At 41.0% G+C, this 17,128-nt stretch overlaps 2 protein-coding genes across 2 annotated transcripts; both read left to right on the top strand.

Moving 5' to 3' along the window:
* Positions 1-832: 832 nt before the first annotated feature.
* On the top strand, positions 833-2,234 carry LOC129583115 (uncharacterized). The gene is made up of 3 exons (XM_055474829.1): positions 833-1,128; positions 1,522-1,927; positions 2,115-2,234. Exons 1-3 carry the CDS (start codon positions 910-912, stop codon positions 2,141-2,143), a joined length of 654 nt encoding a protein of 217 aa, XP_055330804.1. The 5' UTR covers positions 833-909; the 3' UTR covers positions 2,144-2,234.
* A 4,513-nt stretch (positions 2,235-6,747) lies between these two features.
* Positions 6,748-13,730, top strand: LOC129582917 (uncharacterized). Its single transcript, XM_055474547.1, has 11 exons — positions 6,748-6,880; positions 6,941-7,107; positions 9,819-9,971; positions 10,034-10,329; positions 10,399-10,599; positions 10,713-10,881; positions 10,956-11,229; positions 11,281-11,493; positions 11,856-12,120; positions 12,699-13,004; positions 13,489-13,730. Exons 1-11 carry the CDS (start codon positions 6,842-6,844, stop codon positions 13,728-13,730), a joined length of 2,325 nt encoding a protein of 774 aa, XP_055330522.1. The 5' UTR covers positions 6,748-6,841.
* Positions 13,731-17,128: the final 3,398 nt, after the last annotated feature.

The raw sequence follows: 17,128 nt of genomic DNA, 5'->3' as shown, positions 1-17,128 counted from the left end.
AATATGTGATAGTACGCAAAATTTTAATTGTTGTATGGCTACACCTTTTTGACGACGGTAGAAAAAAATATTTTTAGCATACTACAATATTACGCTACCATTTTACAAAGCATGGCATTGTTTTGAATTTGGATGAGGAAAACGTGCCCGGGTGAGTAAAGAGTTAAAAATGAGTAAAGGGTTAATTAACTGCATGTTTGTTTTATAAGTGAAGATCGTCATCTTGGTTCGGAATGCACTTCATATGTCGGTTTATCACAATACGGAGCTTTATAAATTCGAGTTTATAGTTCGACGTGTCGGAGTTTTATAACATTTTTTCGCGATTTGACACGAGCCAAGTGAATGCGCGCAATTTATGAAAAGAAGTAAAGCAGAAAAAAATTCCTTAATATTTCAGTAATTTCACATTTCATCAATTTAATATGTTAAAGGGCATTTGCGTATGGTCTTGCGGCTTCAGAAAAGGTAATACAGTTCGTAAACTCTATAATATTACTGTCTGTTTCTGACTTCAGTTGTTTCACACTTCGGGCATTTGGGGCCTCTAATGGCAGTTTGTTCTGTGAACTATTTATTGCTCAACAACTTTAGACGCACAATAACGCATTGATATCGGTTCGTGCATTCCAAAACGTAGGCAAATATTAGGGGCAATAGAACCGTGCTGAATGTATTTTACGAAGAATTCACGAAGCAATTTAAGGTTAGACGACCAATATCTGATGTCGTTTAGATAGGCACAGCCCATAAGATGGACTGGTTTGTAAATTTGCGGTATATAAATAAGATATCAGCTGGAGATTTGTTTGCTTCCATCAATTCTAAGTTTTGTTTGCGCTGCCACCACTTGCAACGTTTTTGTTCTCACAAACCCAATAAGGCTGTTCTCACAAACTCAACGAAGCTATGGATTCTCGATTCTTGACCTTTGCTGTTCTAGTCGCTTTTGGTTTCTGTCTGGTATGTTCAGCCCGTTTCGGTTATCGATCACCCGCCGGAGGTATCAGGATTGGTTCTCCGAAGATTAAACCGTCGATTGGGAAAGGCTCGAACGGAAAGCTGCCGCCCGGGGTTTCTTGGAATTCCAATGACAAAAGCTTGGGTGGACGGAACGGAATGGACAAGGTAATGTAGCTGAAATTGTTATTTCATTACTTTTTGAACTCAGGTAACGCTGAACTTGCTCATTGTTTATTAACCGGGAATCGTCGACTAGTGTCTGGTGTTCAAATTCTTTTGTCAGGCAAAATGCTTTTATTTACTAAAGTTGTAAAGAACGTTTTTAAAACTACAGCAAATTATTTATCTGTTTTATATTCGAGGGTGGCTAGAAAACTTTCGTTAAATATAAGCGTAACAAGTCAATCACCTGGCAAGTACAATAATAACTCACAGCGTATTCTTGGTCTTTGGAAATCATAACAGCTAGTAAACGTAATCCTTCTTATATCAAAAATAAAACACTCGAGAATAAATAAATAAATCAACCAATATCATGGCTGACTTAATTTTTTACAGAAAAAGATTGTTGGTGGATTTCATAATAAGAAGCGGGGTGAAAAAGAGGGAGATTCTTTGACCGGACTCGAACGTTTATTGGATTTTGGAAAAGGCGCTATGAAAAAGGCTGTTCCGCTTGCAGCAGGTGCGGCTATTGCCGGTGGCGTAGCAGGAGCCATGGGGGGAGAGCAAGGATCCGAAATCAGCATTGTCCTGCCGGACCACCCAACCGAAGCCTCCGTTAGCGTTGGCATCGTTTCAGCAATCACGACACCACCAGTGGAACTAGAAGCAATGCGAGACCGAGCCAGTGATCCACCTATCACAGTTAACGTCACGATCTACATTCTTGCGGGAACGGTCGCTGGGTTAATTACCATCATATGCACAGGCGTGGTCTGCATCAAGCGTCGCCACTTTAAAGGTAGCATTTTGGAGTGCAATAAATTGCACGGGTTTCGGAAATTTTGAAAAAATATAAATTTGATTTTCATGAAAGAATGGTTGTTAATATTTAATGTACTTCAAAAAACCAACGCAAATGCTTAAATTTTTCACTTAACATGGCCTAATTTTGAAACATCAACCTGATTTAAGTACCAAATCCACAGATACCGCAGCCCAACCCGAGGAACCATAAAGAATTAAATAGTCACCGGTCGGCTGGATCCTCCAAGAAATTATGCTTTTGTGTAATGCCGGTGCTTGTAACGCTTGTCTGTTATGTCAATGAGAGTTTCACCCGGAGCCCTTTGTAGGCCACGGTTCTCTCCATATTAAATTTCGTCGTTTTCTTGCAATTTTGTTGGCAAAGTAAGTGAATAAATTCTATAAGCATTTCCGGATCAGTTATTTATACATCAGTTATTCTCAGGTTGAGCAATTCGCGCTTTCAGTAATCATAGATTAGTTGTAAAAGTGAGAATAACAGAAAACATATTTCGCTTACTCCCAAAACACATTTAATGCTGTTAATAAAACCAAAACAAAATTTAGGCAGCTGACAAAACTTTTTCAAGTATTTCTTAAAATGCATGGACACTACTGCCGTTTAAATGTGCTGCTCGCACTCATTTGATCGAAATAATCTTTTGTGGGAACTAAAGGGCACAAAAATCACGGTTTGATAGGACTTCCTAGTCACGAAGGAGCGAGCAGAAATCCTGAATGAGAGGTGACATGGTTATCTAATCTTGAAAGAGAACATACAGCGCGCAGCTCTGGTTTTTGTGGTAGGGATTTGCTTTTAACAATAGCTTCCTCGTAAATCAGGTTTTTGCCTAGAAATCTTGTAGTCAGCATAATCCAAAAAAAAGTTACCAGCAAGATCTAAGCATGGCCTGAATTGCTGTTGCATTTTGCTATTTTCGGAATATTTTTTTTGGTTGTAGTATTGTAAATATCACAAAGTGTTCTCCCTTTATAACTGGTTTCTCCCACCGCACCAAAGGGGCATAAGCAATCAAAATTCTTTGGTTTTTTTAATTTGGCCATGTTCATCCAGTTTCAATTTGTGTTTTCGAATTTGTTGCTAAGGTTTACAGCAATTTTGCAATAACATAACAGATGCAAAGCTTAAATTTATAACGTGATATTTGATCGTAGATTACATAAACATAAACAGAAGTCGATTTTCGGCTTCCTGTTTTACGAGGTTTTGTCATTATTAGGGGAAAAATTTTGAACCATGTTGCGTTTAAAAAAATGGCACTCCTGTACCGATGTATGTGAAAGGCGGTATTAGGTCATGGATTTAAAATAGCATTTTTCAGCGAACTGGAAGGGTTTCAGTTTCATTGAATACTAGGTGTAAATTGTTAAAAAACCGTTCTAGTATTTCTGCTTTTTTGAATTTTCTAAATGTGATTTGTATCTACTAAAGCGGCATCCCTATTTGCAAGCAAATTTTGAAATAAAACTCGAGGAAAATTACTGCAAGTTAAACGCAATAACTTGATTTGAGTTTTTGTTTACTGATTTGATACGCATTTCTTCCAACAAACGCTCTATGGTATAAAACTTGCAAAACATTACAGCGCATAAATTTTGTAAACGCAGCAGTGCACTAATTGATGAAAACATCATCAAAAACCCATTCTCTGAGCCCATGTCCTACACGACTGAGCGAGCGGCTTAATTCCATTCTTAGAACACTTGGATAAGTAGTCGTTGCGTCTAAGAATGATGCGATGCAAGAAAAACAGTTGATTCGTCTTGCTCATGCTGTTTATTTGCTTCTTGTACCGTCCGAGCCAAGCAAACGTTTGTTCCGCTGACATCGTGTTGCGTTGAGATACTTCGGGATGAATAAGATAGAAGCTGTCAGGATTAAAGTTTTTATGGCAGGATTCTTGCTTATGATTGCTTAGATGCAGTCCATCAATGATCTTATTAATCTCTTGAAACATCGTTGCATACTCGGGTGGAAAAACATCAGTCAGTGGCTCCCTTAGTGCTTTCAAACGCATAAAGTTGCACCTAGGTCAAGTAATTTTTGCTAATATCCCTTTCTTTGTTATCAACAAACTTCACTTACATATTGTCATAGCACAAAAAGTATTTGTGCCAGTCCTCCCGTGGAAGTAGTTGGAGCCGTTTATACAGCCACTCCATTGTAATTTGGAACACTTGACTCATAGATTCGCTCCTAGAATCCAAAAATTGTTTTGTTGGAACCAAAACTTGATATGCTTATCAAGCAGAGCTAGAAAGTTACCTGTATAATGGTGCAAAATGAGAAACACAGCCACATGCGCTAACAAAAACGAAAAGCCCGCGTGACCAATTAACTTTGTTTTTCCGGCCAAGATTTTTTTTGCACCACGGGGCAACTGTGTTTTTATTGTTGCAGCCAGTATCCGTTGCCCGAGCTTCAGTTTCCTCCATTTCTTCGTAAAACACCTCATCATTGAATTTATTATCCGTTTTCGCCCTTTCGTTAAGCTCTTTCTTGGTAGTGGGCAGACCAGCAAAAATAGCTACGGGTTCATGTGGATCGCAATAGAGTGAACCTTTCTTGGGTTCATTCTGGCATACTTGGGGAAGCGTTACGTGTGGAAAATTGATTGTTTTCTAAACACGGAGTAAGGCTCAGAATAACTTAGTTTTGTGCAAATTAATTTGCATTCCAGAGTCAATACAATTTTTGAGAAGGTTAAAAATGCAGATATTAAATATATTGTTTAATTCTTCACATGCAACAAAGCCGCAAGTTCGCCGTACCTGAACGGGCATCGCACAATGGCGATGCCCAAATTTCCATATACCTAAAATAACGTAATGAATAATACGTTTCTGCTACTCATAAATGTTTCATTAATTCCTGTTGCTTCTTTACGAATATGTGAGATAAGATTTTATTCGGTCTGCTCGGCGGAGCGTCAGTTCAAACAAAGAAGTCAAGTTGGAATCCATATATATAGCTAAATCAAACCATGCTCAAACACCTTTTCTTTGGGCCACAAATCAGTTGCCAAACCTACCATCCATGACATCTAGAAACGGGCATCCTTGCAGTTGACCTTGGCGGCCACAGTCATGATGATAGATTTCCTTCTGCCTTTGCGTCTCGATGTATAATTTAACTGCTTCCGTGTTGAAGTTCCTTTTTGGAAAGTTGTAGACGACGTTTCGGCTCCTTAGTTCGTCTTCGATTTCATGGACATAAAACGCTTTTGCAACAACCTTTCTGCTGAAAGCTGCCAAAAACGTAAGTGATAGAAGATGTTACGGGTTACTAATCTACGTACCAGATGAATGTCCCATTGAGGATCGACATATTTCGGAGAATGCTTCGAATGTTGTGTGAGAATGAAGACTGCAAATAGATAAGCTCCATCAGTGCTGAAATTGGACAGTTTAGTTAATTTTTGTCTTACATGCTGCTTATTAGCAAACCTCCCAACTCACGCGTCCAAAAAATCCTCTCTGAAACGCATAGGAGCTCTCGCTGCGAATTATAGAAAAAGTGGCCTTTCGTGCGTCCGTCGTAATAGCTCGCATAACTGTATCGGGAGTTGCATCCTCGACAGCGCAGTGTAAATTCACGTGCTGTGAACTTCCCATTGAAACCATAGATTGTGACCTGAATAAACGATTTTTTGAAAAAAACTAAGATTTTTATCAAGTTTTTAATATAACCAATTTTTTTTACTTTGGTCGAGCCTTTGTGCGATACTAGTTTTCGCACCCGGCCGCCATCTTTGTGCTCGTAAATACATCCTAGAATGCAATGATCCGTGGGTGGGTATAGAAATGCGCAGTGCTGATAATCAGTTGTTTCGTCAAACAAGCTTGGAAACACGTTTCTGCATGTTGTAATGAAAGGAATCACTTTCTCCGCTGGAATGTTCAAGCGCTCCGAAATGATCTGTAGAAAAAAACGAATAAAATTTCAATAGAAAATTCATTAAAACAAAATTCAGTAAAATTCAGTAAATATTAAGGACAACACATATCAACAGACTACAAAAGATTGCTTAAATATTCATAATAGTATTTTTGAAGGTCATCCTGCCGAGAGCTACACCAAAGTTACACGACGTTAACAAAGTTGAATATCTAATTTGAGACCTTAGGTGAATATAGCTTTAGCTACAGTCGGAATTTTGAAATTCATTTTTCAGCCGACTCAATGATTTTGATAGCAGTTAAGCATAGTTTTGGTAAGTAACTCAAGCATGGATACGTTTCAGTTCAGGATACTCACCAGAACGCGGTCTTTCTCCAGCATGTGTCCTGGCAAACTTTGGTATAATTTCTGGAAACTGGCAAGGTAATTAAATCCCAAGTTTTCGCACAGTTCTTCTAAGGTATGTATGTCCTCCATATCAAGGGAATGGGCTAAACAAAGTCAACACCCAAAAAGGGGGAGTTTATCCCTCCCGAAACATGTGTCGTTGCCAGGTCAGTTACAATGCATGTGAATATATCACGACCATCTTGTCATGTTTGCACGATCGATCATCTGCTGATCATTAACAGCAAAAAGCCGCCCATATAAGGGCAAGCAAAGAGTCAGGATGATTCACAGAAAAACTTTCTTCATGGTTAGTTATTGATTCACAATATTATCTTGCGATTAGGAGCTTTGGTCGTTCGAAAAACCGACTAATGTCCATTACGTTTATCTTGCATTCTTTGCAGTCGTTAAGTATAGCGCAGGCGGATTAGCAAAACATGAGTTGTACAGCCCGTCTCCTAAACTGCTTCATTTCTTTCTGCAGCTTGGTTGGAGGAAGCATGCAATTTTGTTTTCCTGTTCATTCGATTTATCTTTGATTAAGAACTGAAAAGCCGACTCTTTCAACTGCCTTTGCAGGCTTAAGTCAACTAAGTCATGTCTGTTTTGGGCTTGGGCCGAAAGCCCAAGGAAAAGGTAACTCGCAGTAGGCGAAATCAGTGTTTTGATCAACAACATCCGCTTTCTGATATTCAGGTTTGGTTCGAAAGCAACAACTGCACCTATTTCGGGATTGTTGGGGAAGAAAAGGAGTATGTCTTCGGCTTTACTATCAAGATACTGCAGACGGTATGCGCAAGCTCTTCGGCACAAGGTGGATGGAGTTGCGAGCTGCGCCATATCAACCACAAGAATAAAACTTTGTAAGTCCACTAAAAAATACCCTAAACTTATTTGAGACATACTTTCTTTGTTTGTAAAACTCACGCAGCAATTCCTTCATTTGGACCTGTTTAACAAAATTAACCGACAGGCAGTTCTGTTTCAGTCAACATACTTAAATAACTTTTCTGATATCACCTTTTGCGTTCTTCTGCACGGTAATTCTTCAGCGCTACGTGATTAGAAAGCTATCCCACGTCTGTGGTAAATTTTTGTTAATATTTTTTCAGCTGGCGATCGCGATAGATTTAGGGTGGGACGTATTGCTCGCCGTGGCATAGCTACTGCTGCTTAAAGTTTAAATGTGCAGTGCAAGTATCGCACAAATGATTCTTTTAGTAAGATTTTACTTCGGTACCGTAGACTTTGCAACTGCCGAGTAGAGAGGTGACTGAAGAAACACTTGCGGTGGCCCCTGCCACGGGTATTAAGTGAAAATATTCAACAAGTTTTACGATGTACGTGTTTTTTTTTTGTACGTAAAAAACAAATTTTTTGTACTGCTTACAAAGCTGATGGATACAGAATTTTCAACAATATACAATAAAGAAACAACGACATGGATCATGCGCTTCAGTTACCCCACTACTCGGCACCTTCAAAAGTACGGTTCTGCAATAAACAAATTTAAGAAACGTAATTACGAATAACTTGCACGCACTATACTGCATAGAAGTAAATGTAGGATTATTTATAAAACAATAATTTTGTCTAGCCGTGCCCCCTTGACCATGGCAGTTGATAATAGTTGATAATAAGCATACTGGAATACTATACTACGTTTTACGAAAAAAATTATTTTTGAATTTGGAAGCGGCTTACGTGCCCGGGTAAGGAGGCGCAGTTTGTTAAGGTCATACTAACGCCAATGTCTAGGTGTCTATTTTCTATGGGAACTCCGCCGAAACTGGCAGTTTCAATTGTCCACTTGACATAACAGAAAGCATGAAATTATAATTACAAACTGCAAATATTACGGTTATTAAGCTTCACATTAAAACTGCTGCACTTGCAATGTCTGTATGATTGTTGTTTGAGTGTTCTACCTCGGTGTTTACCGATAAAAATTTTTTGTTGTACATAAATTGTTTTATAATGTGACGTTCCGCTGATCTTTTTGAAAGTCAGTACGGCCAATAACCGCTTGCACGCGGGCATTGTGGTGCGCATATTTACAAAATGTTTCAGTCTAGAGGTAGCAAAACGGTTTATGGCTGAAATAGGAATTTTTATTATTGTTAGGCGACATGTCTTGCAAAAGATTAGGTGGCAGGAAGAAAATCAAATTTACCATGTGGCGATGTGATCTAAGCAGATGCGCTGCATCCCTTTAGGGCTTGATTGACGTCGTTAGCCGAGCAAAGCGAGGCCTGTGTGTTTGTGTGATAACTTTCGAAGGAGTTTTAAAATTTGCACGACGATAGTATGACCCAAAAGTAAGGTCGCAGTCCGATAATGAGCCAGATCTGACCGAAAACATGGAAGATCTGGGACTCCGCAATTAACAGGCGGTTTAGGGGAGATCAACTGCAACAATCGGCTCACCATAGGCTAATTGTTAGTCGATTGGGCAACGTACATAGTCGCACTTGGGTGTTTTGCCTTGTAACAATGTAGGTTGTAGCCTTATAGGAATACTTGGCTGCGTGTTTCTCTCTTTTGTGACAAAACTCCCTTCCCGTGCGAAATGGGGCAAATCATTCATTTGATTTGTTTTCTAAGTGGCGATGTGCCGCTGTCATTTCTACCAGAACTGTAGGAACACTGCACATGCACACATTGGCATTTATTGTGAAATATGGTAATTTAGAAAAAATCTAAATAGCACAAACTACCAATTTGTCTTTTCGCCAAAGCTCACTGGGAAAGGAAGTCTCAATGTACCGACTGGCACTAACAAATGTAGGGTCGACTTATTTAGAAGGCGAAGCCGCAGGCGAAGCCGCAGGCGACGCCGAGCTGCGGCGCAAGCGGAGCCCGTGGAGCAGCAAGTAAGACTTTCTGGAGAACAATTTTAGTTTTTTACTGCTTATAGCACAATTTTTGTAACTATTGTAGCAAATATGGTTTCATATGCATGTAACTCGAGACAGATACTGTGATTCGACTGCGTTAAGGAAGTAACCCGATACGTGGTAATTCTGCACAAATTTTAATAGAAATGCGAAATTATGCAGTTAGGCATAAGATTGTTTCGACAGCCTTCCAGGTTAGTTTTTATAGTTTTAGCAGACCCAGTCGACTCCTGTACACGTTCTCTCTGTCCCTTAATCCAAGGTACAAAAATCTCATTAGCAGACCTTCATCCAGTCTATTTGAGCCGGGTGCCAAATAATAGCCCGAATTCTCTGTCAATCAAGAGAACAGCGCTCTTCTGATCGCAGGAATATGAGAAAATGTGTATGTCTAATAAGCAACTCATCAACTGTTAAGTGAACTGAGGGCACTCACTAGCGCTAGCGGTATGCGCATCTCTTAAAGGTTGAATGTGCGTAATGATTTTTGGCACCCTCATAAAACTAGATTTGGCCGTGGTGATTATATACGCAAGGATTCAAGTTATTCGGCTACTATGAAAAGTAGAATCACTGAAAAGCAGTATGTATACCTTTTTACTATGGTTTTGGTAAAAGTGCTTGTGTTGCTCAGGTTACATTTTATCACCAAGTTACATACAGGACTGCGTTTTTAGTTCGTGCTTCCTGACCACTACAGCGCTCCATAAAGAAAGTCAGTTCATTCATGAACTCGCTGTTGCCGAAGGTCTACCACCTGTGATGTCAAACAACGTTTCAAGCAATTTGCTGCATTCTTTTGTCCGCTGGAAAAATGAGGAATTCATGAAGTACTTCGCACAGTGCGCCGATCTTAAATACTCTTTTGCTAATTACTGCAACCATTTTGAAGGTTTTGCACCAAAAACAAGCTTACATATGATAAAATTCCTTTGGAGTATCGAAACCTGCAACAAGACGGAACAACTTACGCGTTTGCTCCAGATCTGTTTTTTGAATTGAAAGAATCAGTTGAAAGGATCAATCCCAATGGTTCCTCTTACACCTGGATTTCATCCAAACTGCGAAATGTTATTCCTTTGAAAATTGCAGAAACCACAACAGGTGCGAACATCTTGGAGGTTATACGACAGAAGCTCGAAGCTGATGGCATGGAAGGGCGATTCCCAGGCTTTCTACTCGTTAACGGTACGCACCACATTTTCTGGGAAGTTTTCGTTTAGTAGTGCTTGTAGCGTTCTTTTATCGCGGTGATAGGGCATACGAACGTTTTGAGCTTGCATTATCGCGAAATCCTAAAAATTTTCAATCTCTGCCCTAATTTGCTGATGTACGGCCCAAGAGCAACAGGAAAATCGTTCTTCGCTGAAGCAGCAGTTTCGTTCCTTGGAACAAACGCGACTGACATTTGCGTTTCGAAAGAATTAACCCTTGCTGCGGTGAAGGATAGGTGCACAGGTAATAATGCATTGAATCTGTTTGGCGAAAAGTCGAAAACCGGTTTTGCTGTACTTATTGTTATCACAAGTGCCACCATTGCTCAGGAGACCTAACTATGTGAAAGTTTTAAGGTGATCCATTTCCACTAATAATGCACGATTGCCCGGATGAAGTTGTGGCTGCATGCCTTCATAGTTGCTACGAAGGGAAAACTTTACAAAAGCACGAATCACACAGGATGCCAGTTTGCAGTGTTACTGTGACCTGTAACGAGAAACAAATGTACTTTCTGCAACAAAGGTAGTAGAAATCTTTTTTAACACACTTACAGGTTGAACGTGAAAAGCGACTTTAATTTTCATTCTGTTACGCAGATATGAACTCCTTTCACGGACTGCAGTTCTACCAATGCTAACGCAAATTAAGTGCAAGTCCAAACAAGAGCAAGAAGAAATTCAACGAGGGATGAAAGAAGCTTCCTTTCACTTTCCAAAGTTATTAAATTTCAGCACAGCAGACAAAGAAAACCTTCGGGCAAGGGCATATGAGCTGCGGCTGCCAATTTCCGAAGTTTTGTCAACAAGGGTGACGGACAGCAAGCACCGAATTTCCGAAAACTACGCGATTGTTATCGCGGCAACAGAATTGGTAATTATCTCCACTGCTAAGAAACCTGGTAATTTATTACTCTTTTTACAGTTTCTTGAAAAAGTTGGTCTGGTCGGTTGGAAGGCAAAACTTCTGCCCTTTGTGATGCAAGAGATACTTCCGGAAGCGATTCCTTTCTATGTCTACAGAGAATGCGGAAAAGCAGTTCAGGTCAGAGCGGGGGGACTGGGATCAGAGCGAGAAAATCTGTTAAACGAATTCTGCCAAAACGTCCTAAAGATCCGAAATGGCTATCCGGAAGAGGTAACACCTCCAGAAACTTTTTTTAAATACGCTTAAAGTTTCAGAAACTCCGAATAATTGCATCAGGCCAAATGATGCCTTGTTTTGAAGTTCGTATTCAAGCACAGTGATAGTAAAGAGTGTCGGCTGCCAGAGATGTAACCGATTTTAAGATAAAAAACATTGAAGCATGTACATAAGCTAGCAAGCAATGTTAGAAAACGGAGCAAAAAGATGACAAACGGATGTTCTTTGTGTGAATAGCGTAGATGACATTTTTATGCAAGTTGCTTTAATTGAGTAGCGTACCGCTGCCGTCGAATCATTTTTTCATCGGGAGCCGGCATAAAGTTTGTATAATGTCTTTTTTTCGTAATTTTCAGCTCAGCAAATGCTTTCGATTTATGCCTGTTGGAGACTACGTTTGCATTAGACAAAACGAGTTCAACGCGCTGGCATGGATGGTGACACCAACGTCGGCCGCTATTGATGGCCTTCTGCGGGCCTGCAATGCTGTTCCTTTGCAACCACAAAAATTTCCTTCGGGTAATGGTTCAGTGACTTCGCACAGATGTTATGGGATTCCAAAGACTGTTTTCGAGGAGAATCAGTTGGATGTATTGTCTGGCTGGGCTGCAGAGCTGAGCGGTATGAATTTAACTTTATTTTGTAAGATATGGCCAAAGAGTTAAGCGTTTTTGAATACGGATGCGTATGTCAATATGTTACTATACAAAAAGTACTTTAGTGAAACGGTTTTGAGGATCAGTAAAATCCCCTGAAATTGGCGCAGGCTTCATTGATGTCAAAGGAACCAACGACTTGCGCGGGCGGTTAAGGGGATTTTGCTGAACCTTAATATCGTGGCAGTACAGAATTTAATACTTGCAAAGATTCATTGCCTTAAATTACGTACTCAAGTTTTTCAAAAATTTTGACCCCTGTCCCGGTATCCGGCTTCGTACACCATTTTAAGTCTGTGGAGGTGTCACATTTTTAACACAGTTCCTCCCCTGGTTCGCTGCGTACGTAATTTAATGATTCCTCTTTACTGGAATAACACCATCGCTGTGGGTAACTTTAGAAAAAGGAATGCGCGTATACCATTTAAAGGTATTTCATAGTCGGTCTGGACGCGTATGTTTTAAAAAGGTAGTTTTACTTGGTAGTAATATTGATGTTAGAATCATAGTATATTCGGTCATCAGCTTAGTTTCCGTTAGCAGGCCTAAATGATTCAACTTCAAAGAAAGCACCACTTTCTCCTTTCAAATCCCAAAGCTCAACCTCAAGCGTCTTTGTCCCACTTGCAACATCTACTCAAAACGCATGCCCTAGTCTGATTCCGTTATCTGCCTCGGTCAGCCCTGTTCGCGAATCACCTGAAGTTCCAGTTCGCCGTTCCAGAGAACCACCGGATGCCAACAAAGCGCAAGATGTTGGCCGACCGGAGCAGCAGGAGTCCAACAGCCAATCTGGGCATATTCGTGTTGCGGCAGACCCGGTGGCGTCCACCAGCTTCACGACAGAAGGTAATAAAGTAGTAACTAGACGAACTTTCCCATTTCAAGAAATCGTTTGGTTATTATAGAGTTTCTACCGTCATTACTACCTCCCCTTCAATAGCTGATGATGAAAGCAAATATGGAAGCAAAAGTTGAAACTGGGGAATGTTTTTAAAATGAAATAAGGAATTGTTTCAATTAGGGGCAATCATGTGCAATAAAATAATTTTGAAAGCGAGTGTGCTCGCAAGATGCCGCTTAGCCCACCTTTGCACCATCTATCAGAAACTCGCAGTACAACGTGCTCAAACGTTTAAGGAAGCCTACGTAAACCTTTTGTAAACGACTGAAATTTACTCCAGCGTACCAACTAATATTTTAAGCTTCAGCAGCTTTAAAGCAGTTTGATTTTCGATAAGTTTTAAAACGTGTTGCACATCAACTTTCCCTTACCTGTAAGAAATATTTTTCATGTTATGTTAAACGGTTTTGCAATTAATTTGTTTTGCAGAAACACCTGTCATTCCGCCAAAAGCTGCACCTAAAAATACCAAAAAGAGACCCTTAGCCGCAGACATCGCCTGTCATGCCTGCGGTAAACGATCCGGGGAAGAAGACACCGGAAACACTGTCATTTGTTCCGTCTGCAGGAAGCGATTTCACATTGCATGCCAAACGTTCGATAGCAAACTGTGGCCCAGTAAGCAAAACGCACGTCAACGAAAATGTGAAGGGTGCCGTAAGAATGTATAAAAAAGGATCGAGTTGCAGTTTGTTATGGCCAATATGTACTGTTTGCCACTTGATAACTCTTTGTAATGTCTTTTGTACTATTTAATGGAGTTTTACCCGGGGCCAATGTAGCCAACGGTTCTCTTCGTGAAATTTTGTTCGAATAAAACAATCTGCAACTTTTAATATGTCGTGACATACTGAGACCCTACTGTTGTAGCATCTTCACGACTAGCATCTCATTAACTAATTTGGTAGTTCGATTTCATTTGTAAGTCGATTTCGGTGAGAGCAAAAAATGCAAAAACGCGTCACAGCTGCCAGCAAACAAAATCTTCACAATAAACTCTAAGTGTCAAAACCAAACCATTTGAACTGATCAACTGTTTATTTTGAGAGTATCGAAGAGCAACAACAAAATGATAAATTTGAAATCGCACTGATTCACGAGGACTCGTATCTTGTCTTAACTTACAACCACTTTAACTGAACCGCCGTGCAGTTAGGCAGTATGACGAATAAGGGGATAAAAGGTATTTGAGTAGTTAAAAACGTCTTGATTATTGCCGCCCAAGTCCGTGCTGATACTGGCTTCCTACCGATAAATGGAAAACCGCGTGATGACATTGATAGCCAATTAATGAACATAGCAATTAAAATCGGAGAATACATAAACCGGACTGAATTCGGACAACTCGTATGCAGCACGAATACAGGGAGTATGCGTGGCGCTTATGCACAAAAAACGCTTACGCAAACAGCATTTTAAATGTAAGCTTCTCTCGTGGGATTCAATATCGCTTACCTTTAAATGAGGAACAACAAGCTCATATCTAAGCTGCAGCATACTCTAAACTTCAGGGGATGGCCACACTGTTACACTAGTCTTTATATCCGCTACATTCTATACGGATTACTACTATGTCCAGACTTTCGATACTAATTTCAAATCCGCTCTTCTGCGCAAACAAATTAGCAGATACCCTTCCAGTTCTAAATGTGTCCAGATGGGAGCTGCTTCTGCGTTCACCTACCAGAAAGAAATATGAGTGCCACAAAACTAATTATAAATTGTTCCGCACTTGTTTTTGTGTACCTCTCTTAATATCTGCACTTTTATCTATACACCCTGAGTTACCCCAAACATGGTTTAATTCAAAGAACGAACTCGAAGTATTTTAAACAAACACATCAATTTCATTGTTATTTAAGAATAACGTAAAATACCTGCAAAAAAATGTATCAGAAGTTATCGAATTTGGGATTGTTCAGATTTGCGTCACCTGTTAATGTTTCTCCCAGTGCAGCTTTAAAGTTCCCGGTGTGAGGGAAGTTTCTTGACCACTGCTGAACTTTTGAAAGCATCCCAACAAGGACTAGCTTTAAATATGACGTTGTATAACTTCGATTTGGAGCCAGCTGCTTCAAAAGGGAACGATTCAGTTTGTAGTTCGAGCAGCGGTTTTTTAAAGGATACAGAAATCATGCGACCAGAACAAACTGGAATACAGAGCGAATATAGCGCGAACACAAGGAGAATGCGTAGAAAAAGGGCAGACCATTTAGAGAAAATAGAAATCACACGGTCAGCAAAAAGAGGAGTACGGAGCGTAAACACCACAAATACAGGGAGAATACGTAGGAATACGGCAGCCCACTTAGCGAATACAGAAATCATACAGCCGCCACAGGGAGGAATACGAGACGAATACAGAGCGAATACAGGGAGAATACGTGGGAATACGGCAGCCCACTTAGCGAATACAGAAATCATACAGCCGGCACAGGGAGGAATACGAGACGAATACAGCGCGAATACAGGGAGAATACGTGGGAATACGGCAGCCCACTTAGCGAATACAGAAATCATACGGTCGGCACAGGGAGGAATATGAGACGAATACAGCGCGAATACAGGGAGAATACGTGGGAATACGGCAGTCCACTTAGCGAATACAGAAATCATACGGTCGGCACAGGGAGGAATTCGAGACGAATACAGCGCGAATACAGGGACAATACGTGGGAATACGGCAGCCCACTTAGCGAATACAGAAATCATACGGTCGGCACAGGGAGGAATACGAGACGAATACAGCGCGAATACAGGGAGAATACGTGGGAATACGGCAGTCCACTTAGCGAATACAGAAATCATACGGTCGGCACAGGGAGGAATACGAGACGAATACAGCGCGAATACAGTGCGAATACAGTGCGAATACAGGAGAATACGGCAGCCCACTTAGCGAATACAGAAATCATACAGCCGGCACAGGGAGGAATACGAGACGAATACAGCGCGAATACAGGGAGAATACGTGGGAATACGGCAGCCCACTTAGCGAATACAGAAATCATACGGTCGGCACAGGGAGGAATACGAGGCGAATACAGCGCGAATACAGTGCGAATACCGGAGAATACGGCAGCCCACTTAGCGAATACAGAAATCATACGGTCGGCACAGGGAGGATACGAGACAAATACTGCACGAATACAAGGAGAATACGCGGGAATACGGCAGCCCACTAAGCGAACACAAAAATCATACGGTCGGCACAGGGAGGAATACGAGGCGAATACAGCGCGAATACAGTGCGAATACGAGAGAATACGGCAACCCACTTAGCGAATACAGAAATCATACAGCCAGCACAGGGAAGAATACGAGACGAATACAGCGCGAATACAGTGCGAATACGGGAGAGTACGGCAGCCCACTTAGCGAATACAGAAATCATACGGTCGGCACAGGGAGGAATACAAGACGAATACTGCACGAATACAAGGAGAATACGCGGGAATACGGCAGCCCTTTTAGCGAATACAGACATCATACGGTCGGCACAGGGAGGAATACGAGACGAATACTGCACGAATACAAGGAGAATACGCGGGAATACGGCAGCCCACTAAACGAATACAGAAATCATACGGTCGGCACAGGGAGGAATACGAGACGAATACAGCGCGAATACAGTGCGAATACAGTGCGAATACGGGAGAATACGGCAGCCCACTTAGCGAATACAGAAATCATACAGCCGGCACAGGGAGGAATACGAGACGAATACAGCGCGAATACAGTGCGAATACGAGAGAATACGGCAACCCACTTAGCGAATACAGAAATCATACAGCCAGCACAGGGAAGAATACGAGACGAATACAGCGCGAATACAGTGCGAATACGGGAGAGTACGGCAGCCCACTTAGCGAATACAGAAATCATACGGTCGGCACAGGGAGGAATACAAGACGAATACTGCACGAATACAAGGAGAATACGCGGGAATACGGCAGCCCTTTTAGCGAATACAGACATCATACGGTCGGCACAGGGAGGAATACGAGACGAATACTGCACGAATACAAGGAGAATACGCGGGAATACGGCAGCCCACTAAACGAATACA

This window comes from Paramacrobiotus metropolitanus, unplaced genomic scaffold, assembly GCF_019649055.1.
Source record: "Paramacrobiotus metropolitanus isolate TYO unplaced genomic scaffold, Prichtersi_v1.0 Parri_scaffold0000009, whole genome shotgun sequence".
Lineage (NCBI taxonomy): Eukaryota > Metazoa > Tardigrada > Eutardigrada > Parachela > Macrobiotidae > Paramacrobiotus > Paramacrobiotus metropolitanus.
This window is presented reverse-complemented; position numbering and strand designations above follow the sequence as displayed.